This window comes from Fukomys damarensis, unplaced genomic scaffold, assembly GCF_012274545.1.
Source record: "Fukomys damarensis isolate Sample0158 unplaced genomic scaffold, DMR_v1.0_HiC HiC_scaffold_28, whole genome shotgun sequence".
In the NCBI taxonomy this organism is placed as follows: domain Eukaryota; kingdom Metazoa; phylum Chordata; class Mammalia; order Rodentia; family Bathyergidae; genus Fukomys; species Fukomys damarensis.
Genome location: NW_022900940.1, coordinates 18,660,176 through 18,669,052, shown reverse-complemented (window position 1 = coordinate 18,669,052; position 8,877 = coordinate 18,660,176). Strand labels below are relative to the sequence as shown.

Below are 8,877 nucleotides of genomic sequence, written 5' to 3'. Positions count from 1 at the left end.
CCTCGCGGTTCCCCCAGGAGCCCAACACCTTTCCCGCGCGGCCACGATGATCCCCCCGAGCGGCGCCCGAGAGGACGGCGTAGACGGGCTACCCAAGGAGGCGGCGAGCGCCGAACAGCCGCACTCTCCTGCATCCACCAGCAGCCAGGAATCCAAGGTACCGCGCACACTTGCTCCAAGAGAACAGACTCACTCTTCCTCTCTCTCTGTCCACCTTTTCTCTTCCCACCTGGGGTTTGCCTGGTAGCTAAGACGCGTCCATAGTTTGGCCTGGGCTCGAGGACCGGCCGTGTCTTGAGACTTGAACGTCCGGTAGGACCCACTGCTAAAGATGCTGGACCACGTCCCGTGGACCCAGTCTTTTCTCCCGCACAGACAACAGCCTTTACTCTACTCTGGAACCACACACAGTTCACATAGACACGAGTTCAGGTGCGGGCAGAAAGGTCCAGGTTGTTTGGTGCTTTGAACCTGCTTATATGCACCCAAGCTCTTGTAGGCATTAGGTGACTTCTGGCTTCTGGGGTGGAGATAGTCCGTGATACTTCTCCAGGAAACCTTGGGCACTGGGCCAGCAAGGAGTATCTTATCCCCAGGGTCTCAGAGACCCTTTGCTTCACAGGGGCTATCAATATATTAACAATAGTAAAAACTAGAGAAATACTGACTGCACTCGTGAGAAAGTTGGTGTTTTCCTTGTAAGTTAATACTCTAGAACTTACGTTTGTCTTTGTAAGAGTCATACTAACATCTATACACAAAACCAACTCCACAGCACTTCTGTCTCTGTTACACTTCCTCTGAAACTCGTGTGGGGTGCCAGGCACATGTTTGGAAAGCTTGGAAGAGGATCAAGTAAAATGTGTCTGCTAACAGAGCGATGCCAAATGGCAACTCAGCTGGTAGTGAAAATCGTAAGATGGAGTTTGTAGTTACATGGATTTTTGTGAGGTGCAGCGCTTCTGGTTCTTTTGTGCAGATTTCCTTGTGAGTATCCCAGGCATTTTTGAAGTATGAGACAGACCTTGTTTAGTAGCAAAGAAAAAGAGGATGCTAGTTTAGAGGGCAAGTTAGATGGGACCATAAAAAGTGCAGCTCCGTCTCCCTACACACCCATCTCTGGAAGCTACTGACCATATTAGCAGCATCAAAATCACAAGCCAAGCAGTTTGGTGTGATGGTGGCTACCATACATGTTCCAGCTTCCCAATGTTAACCATCTAGGATGGTGATCTAAGACAGAAATCTTGCTTTCATAATTATCTTTTTTTTTTTCTGTTAATTGCTGGCTTTCTGACCATGAGCATGAGCACTCTTCTAAAATTCATCTGGAAGTGAGGACAAAAGTCTCTAACTTCTAAGATCATTGTGAGAAATACAGGAGACCACCAGGTTTCCATCTTGGTACAGCATAAGTTTTTATCATTTTTCCTTTCTGGAATAAGGAAATGAAATCCATTACCCCTCAGAGGATCCACTCTAAAACAGTCTCAGAACACATACACACCCTACCTCTCTTCCGTCTGGACGTTAAAGGGGTTTCACATTGTCCAAAGCTATCAGTCTTTGAAGTGATATGATGTAATGGCCATTTCAAAGATGATCTAAAATTCTTTAAATGGAGCTAAATGCAAGAGTGAAAGTGGTATTAAACTTTTTTTAACTGGGCCTGTTGCTCGGTATGTTAGCATTTGGATAAATAGCATGGTTCAAATGCACTATATGAAGTTGCTATTCATAGATGTCCTAATGTAAATTATTTGGCAAAGCAAAAATTTCCTATATAATGCCCATAATTGTCCACCAATTTATCTGGCTTATTTCAGATGTGTAAAGTCAGTTTTTGCCAAAGTGGTCTACATACCTGCTATGTATTTGCTGTCATTGCTTAGTCATCTTGAGTAAGTGGAGAAGAACAATGGACGCACCCCTGAACCCCAGGACATTGAATAAAAATAGTATGCCTGAATATTAATATTCCATGACGTAGCATTCATGATATTTTCAAAGGGCACATGCCCCTCAAAAAAGGGTAAACTACTGGTGTGGGAAGAGAGCTGGGTGGCATAAAACAGAAACAGAGAAAGGATGTGTTCCTCCTTTACCTGGATGACCACATTTGAAAGCTCATTGGCATTAAGGAGGATCTTCCACCCTGAAGATGAGAGCACAGTGGGGAAAATATGAGCAAGACAGTAGGAATCATTCCACTCTACTCTCCTGGGAAATAGTCTGTTTGTCAAAATATATTTATTTCAACATAAGTAAGAGTAAATTTCAAACCTATCATCACTAGAAATGTTAATTAAGTGAGGTGCTGGATATGGTCAGTAGCTTGATTTAATTATTCCACATGGTGGTTGTATACATACAGTAAAATATCACATTTTGCTCTATAAATGTAATGCAATCATTATGTCACTTACAAATATTAATAAAACTTGTTGGTTTTGTTTTTTGTTTTTTGGGATTTTTTTTGTACCAGGGATCGAATTCAGGTCCTTGAGCTTGCAAGGAAGGTGGCAGAACCACTGAGCTAAATCCCTAGCTCAATAAAACTTTTTTTAATGTACCTCATGGAACAAACATGATTTAGGCCATTCTGGGCATTAAACTCTCTCAAGGAAGACTTTTAAAATTACTTTTCTTAAAAATGTATTTTTCAGGGGCCTGGGGATTTAGCTCAGTGGTTCCACCACCTGCCCTGAGTTCAATCCCCTGTACCAAAAAAAAAAAAAAAAAAAAAAAAAAAAAAAATATAATTTTTCAATGTAAGATTCACAAATATTCTGTGGCTATTTGAAAAGTTCAAACTAAAATAAAGAAAATATATCAACCATGGGTGCACAATTCAGACGCAACTAATGACAGCATTTTGATTTATATTTTACATCATTTTCATCTTTTGATATATTCACATAATTGAGAGAACAATAGTGAGCATACTAAATGCTTCCTAAGTAAGTCAGAGGTCACCTTAATCTTCAGAATAGGAGATTCTGTTATTATTCCTATTTTTTGGATAGAGAAGTAGAGTCCCAGAAAGGTTAGACCAAGACCAAGAAGCTCAGAACCTCTGAACTTTCCTGCCACTGTCATTCACACTTGTGCACCATTTCACATCAGCCCCTTTTCACTTGATGTCCTAAGGATTTTACACACCACTAAATGTCATTCACAACATTGGTTGTGTCTTCTTGTCTTAAATCTTTGGAAATAAATTGAGCCCCATGACCATGTAAAATGATTAGTAACCAATCCTTGCCTAGCTTCTTTGTATTTACTTGGGAGCTCTTTCCCCTAAAGTTATATTGTAGAAGTAATTAAACTGAGTATCACAGAATCATCTAGAAAATGGTACCATCACAAGCCCTCTAGTGCAGAGGACCTACAGAATGTCATAAAATATAAAAAATGTCCATAGACTGTCTGACTCCATAGAAACACAGAAAGTATCCCTGAACGTAAAACGAGTTGCTAAAATATCTCCAGAAGTCCATTTACTTGGCAAATTCTTTGAAATGCTAAATCAGAGTATTAAAATTAGAAATATTGGGAGATCATCTATCCCAGGTATTTTTTAAATTGTGGGTCATTTTAATTGTGTAAATTTATTTTATTGTGGAAAATTTCAGTACAGCCTAAAAAAGAAAAACAGTATGAATAATCATCATAGACCCTCTCACCCAACTTCAGTAATGAGATTCATAGGAAACATGTACTGTATTATTTTACATATTATCCCATCATGATCACCACTGTCCCTTCCCCATACACAGGATCATTTTTTTTTAGCAGATTCCAGCCATACAATCATTTCAACTGAAAACATTTTAAGTTGCATCTCTTAAATATAAGGATTCTCTTTGAAAATATGACTACAACCCCAGGAGTATATATTATAGATGTTTTAAATCTAAAATCAGTGTATTTGGAGGTTCATGAGTGGTCTTCAGAAAAATCTGTGAATAAGAGAACTAGCTGTCGAAATTGTATGTGTACTTGCATCTATGCATTCTTTAAGGAAGGAATTTATATCTTTTATCAGATACATGAAGAGTACGTAGCTTTCAGTTCTTATTTCAGTTATTGTTGTAATGTCTTTTTCTCCCTCCCTTTTTCTCCTGCCTTTCTCTCTCTGAAACTGGGGCCCACAGAAGGACAATAAGTTGTCTAAAATTACACTGATAGTTATTAGCAGTATTCCTGTCTTAGAACCCTATTATACACTCTGAATATCCTAGCACAATTTTCTCAGACCAAATTCCTTGTAGCACACATAGTGGTGTAGTTAATGTAATTGGGGTTTTTCTTTCTTATTAGATGCATTCAAAAAGTTTGAAAGACACTATAATGTAGCTCACTCCTCTCTTTCCACTATTACAGAAAGACCGTAGTCTATAAGTGCTGAACAGAGATCACTGAACCAAAGAAAAAAGCCATATTTCAGTATCCCTTATCTCAATAAGTGTCTGTTTTCCTACTGATCTCCTGAAGGTATGGAAAGCTTTGTGGGATCTAACGTGCAGGTTTGATGTGAATGTACTTTGCCATCACCTATAAGACCAAAGGTCACATTCTGATGATGTGGGAGGATTACAGAGGTCAAACAGACAGGCTTTGAAATGTCTTCTAACCAGTAGCCACCTCTGTGAGGCTAGTTGCTCAATGTTTTCTCATCCCTAAAACAGGAATACAAATATCCAATCAGCACAGCCTCCAATTGTAATACTTCAGAAAGTGTAAAACTGCAAGCATGTGTAAATTAAAGCACTGTCTATATTTTCTTCTGTTTTCAAATCAAAAGACTTCCGTCACTTCCTAACACCAAATACCACCATTGGAATAACTTCAGTCACCACAACTGACATTCCCTCCTGTTGTAGAATATTCTTTCCTGAACTTGTAGTTGGGCGATTTACTTCAGGGAGATTTCATCTTAACTATTTTGCATCCCCCGTACCCTGCAACATGTGACTTAGTTTTTTGAAAGTGTGCTGTAAGTCATCCACTGCCCCTTTGGAGCTGTGAACCAAGGTGCCCTCTGATTCCTGAAAGGTACTGTCTGACATAAGATCACCACCCAACCAAGAAAAAAAAGAAGCCCTGAATCTCTCAAAAAGGTTTCTATGTCAGTCCATCAGCAACTATTTATTTAACACCTATATTATGCCCAGTGTAGCTGAAGTATGTATATGAAGCTATTATAGAGAAAGAATATAACTTCTACCTGGGAGGGTGGGAGTGAAATAAAATAAAACCTTAGCTTTGCATTCAAATCTCCTGGGAAACCCTGGACATAGCCTAGATAGACCTTCAAAATTGAAATCTCTGACAGTATTTTTTTAAAGCTTCCTTCATGATTTCTTGTGCAGCTAACTTTTGAGAAACATTAGTCTAGAGTCTAAGAATTATGGAATGCCCGAGAAAGCAAAATGTAGTGTCTTCCTATAACTTTCTTTCCATTTGAACCAAAGTTCTTGAAAGAAACATTTGTACTCACTTTCTTCTTTGCTTCATGTTTATTGTTTAATCCAAAGGAATGACTTTGCTAAAGGTGACTGACTTATTGTCCCTCGTGTTACCCAATAATTTTAAGCATTATTCAGAAGCTACTGGATTTACATGGTTGACTATAATCTTATTTTAGTTATTCCCATGCTTATAAAAGAAAAGCTCTCAGTGTACTTAGAAAAATATAAAGACAGAGTGCATTCATCACACAACCACCCTCATTAAAATTTTTGCTGCCTTTCTTCCATATATGTTTCCTTTTTGGGCAGATGTCCACTGAAAATAAAATTGGAATAGTGCATTCATAAGTGCACATTGCTTTTTCTTCCACCTAATGTTTTACACACACAGTTTTTTCATACTCTTTAATAATCAATAATATGAATCTTAAAGATGGTATAATTTTCCACTTCATTATTCTACATCAATTTCACCCGTCCTTTCTGATTTCATATTTACATTATTTCCAAGCTTTTATTCATTTAACAATATTAAAATGTACATCCTGATGCAAAAATACCACATATATTTCTCATTAGTTTAATGATAAATTGTATTACTAGGCCTAAATATAAACATTTCTAAGATATTTTGTTCTCATCATCAGAGAGACCTCAAGAAAAGTTCTGTCACAAATGTTTATTTCCTAGTAAACTTTCCATTGAAATACACCATAAGTACATATACTATAAGACTACATCTTAATGTATTTTCTGTAAAAGCAAATTTTTGGTCCCTATGTAACTACCACATAAATCACAAAATAGAATGTTATTGGTGCCCCAGAATCTCCCTCATGTCTCCTAGCCACCACCTTCCCAAAGTAAACACTATGTTCAGGTCTGACAGCATAAATTTCTTTTGCTTGTTTTTGCACTTTGTTCAGTGGAATCATGTAGTATGTACCCCTTTATAACCAATTTCTTCTACTCAGCATTACATAGTGAGATTCTTCTGCGCCCTGTAAGCAGCAGTAATTTTCATTTTTACTGCTGTACAGCATTCCACTGTATGACTAGGACATAATTTATTTGCTCACTTTATTAATGATGGACATCTGCATCATTTCTTACTTTTGGTTGCTGCAGGCAGTATTTCTATAAGCATTCTGATACACATGCTTTTGATACACATAAAATGTTTCTGCTGGGTATATACCTGGGAGTGGCATTATACCAACTTTCCAAAGCAGCTCTATAGGTTCATGTCCCTTTCAGCGATACATAAGGTTTCTTTCTGGGGCTGGGGATGTAGCTCAGAGGTATAGTACTTGCCTAGCATACACGAGGCCCTGGATTTGATCCTTAGCACCACCAAAAATAAAAAGTTCTATTTTCTCTTTGTGCTACTTGATAATGTCTGTCTTTCTCATTTTAGCTATCTCATGGGTGATGACTAGTGTTAAAACGTGATTTTAAACTCATATTTTCTCAAGGAATAATGAGCTTAGCACTTTTTACACACTTATTGGCATTTGATGTCTTCTTTGTTCAAAATTTTTGTCCATTTCTTCTGCTGGGTTATCTTGTTTTCCTTATTCATTTGTAGAAATTCTTTACAAAATCTGGACATAAGAACAGAGAGAGAGAGAGAGAGAGAGAGAGAGAGAGACATATTATAAATATCTTGTACTCTGAAATAAAAGGCCTGCCTTTTTTGGCTTAACAAAAAATTTTAATATTAAATAGTCCACTTTAATCTCCCCTCTTATGGATGTATTTTATGTGTTCTGCTTACAAAACATTTGCCTTTCTCAAAGTCATGAAGGTATTCTGAAAGATTATTTCATTTTATAGGTACATCTGCCATGCAATTAGTATTGCTTATTGCTTTTTCAGTATGTTGTGAAATAGAGGTCAAGGTTTGGTCTTAACTATACCATCACATGTTCCATAAATAATTTGGACATGTGAAAGTTTCTATTCTGCCATATTGGTCTATTTGTTCTCATTCCAGTATGGCTTAAATGTGGTGGTCTTGTTTAAAGGGTGTTGGACCCTTGTGGAGTAAGTTTTGCCAGTTTGCTCTTCTTCATCAAAACTGACTTTTTGCTTCTTTGCATTTCTACATGTATTTTTAGAATCACCTAATCCTTTTCCACAAAAACACTACCAGAGAATTTGACTGGGATTTCACTGAAGCTATAAACCTATTTGGAGAAAATGGACTTCTTTTTTTTAGTTTTTTTTTGTTTTGTTTTTTGGTCCCAGAGATCCAACTCAGGACCTTGGTTTTGCAAGGCAGCCAGCAAAACCACTGAGCTAAATCCTCAGCCCAAGAATGGACTTCTAATGTTGGATCTTCTAATAGTACATCCAGTTCCATCGTGTTTGCTTTGGTCAAGTCCTCAGGCCACCATTGGCTGAGAAAGAAAAATTGTTACTTTTTCAGTTTGAAGTATCCCAGACCAATTTTTGTTGTATAAATTTGAGCCTCAAACCTATATTTGGATAGACCTGTGATTATGAATTCCCAAGAAAATTTTATTTCTGGTTCATCCTCTCTTTCAAATTTCACTTCATACTGTAGTTTTCAAAACCCAAACAACTGAGTTTTTTAATGTAGTAAAACATGCATAACAAAATGTACCATAACAAAGCTGGGTGTGGTGGCGCACTCCTGTAATCCCAGCACTTGGGAGGCTGAGGCAGGAGGATCGCTGTGAGATCTAGACCAGCCTGGGCTACATAGTGAGTTCCAGGTCAGTCTCAACTACATAGTGAGACCTCAAAAAAACAAAACAAAACAAAAATTTACCATAACTGTTTTCAAGTGTACAGTTTTATTAAGTACATTCACAACCATCGTTGTCCAGAATGTTTCATTCACAACTGAAACTCTAAACTCACTTAACACTACTTTCCTATTCTCCCCTACCCCCAATCTCTGACAACTCCAATTCTATTTATTTATTTATAAATTTGACACCTCCAAGTATCTCATATAAGAGAACCATAGAATATTTGCCCCTTTGTGGCTGATTTATTTCACTCAGCATCCATGTTGTGCCATGTGTCAGAATTCCCTTCTTCCTAGGGTCGAATGATGTTCTGTTATCTGCACGTACCACATTTTGTTTATCCATTCCTGTGTCAGTCGATATATTTGTGTTGCTTCTACCTTTTGGCTATTGTAAATAATGCTGCTATGAAAATGGATACACAAATATCTGTTCAAAGTCTTTCCTTCGTTTACTCTGACTATATAAACAGAAGTGGAATTGCTGGATTATATGGTAATTCTGTTTCAATTTTTGAGAATTGAAGCATCAATTGCCACAGTACTGTATTGTTTAGTTTCCCACTGGTAATGCATATTTTTGCCAGCAGATTGTTTTTACCTTTTTTTTTTTTTTTTTTTTTA

The 8,877-nt window shown here is 37.4% G+C and overlaps 1 protein-coding gene across 5 annotated transcripts in view; it reads left to right on the top strand.

The window, feature by feature from the left end:
• Positions 1-6: 6 nt before the first annotated feature.
• Stac (SH3 and cysteine rich domain) overlaps positions 7-8,877 on the top strand; it is a 147,682-nt gene continuing 138,811 nt past the window's right edge. For 2 of the 5 annotated variants that reach the window (XM_010629671.3, XM_010629670.3), the window contains exon 1: positions 7-157. In XM_010629671.3, the coding sequence (XP_010627973.1) occupies positions 47-157 (111 nt within the window). In that variant the 5' untranslated portion in view covers positions 7-46. The remainder of the gene's footprint in view (positions 158-8,877) is intronic. The other 3 variants (XM_010629673.3, XM_033757038.1, XM_033757039.1) reach the window with 2 other exon arrangements.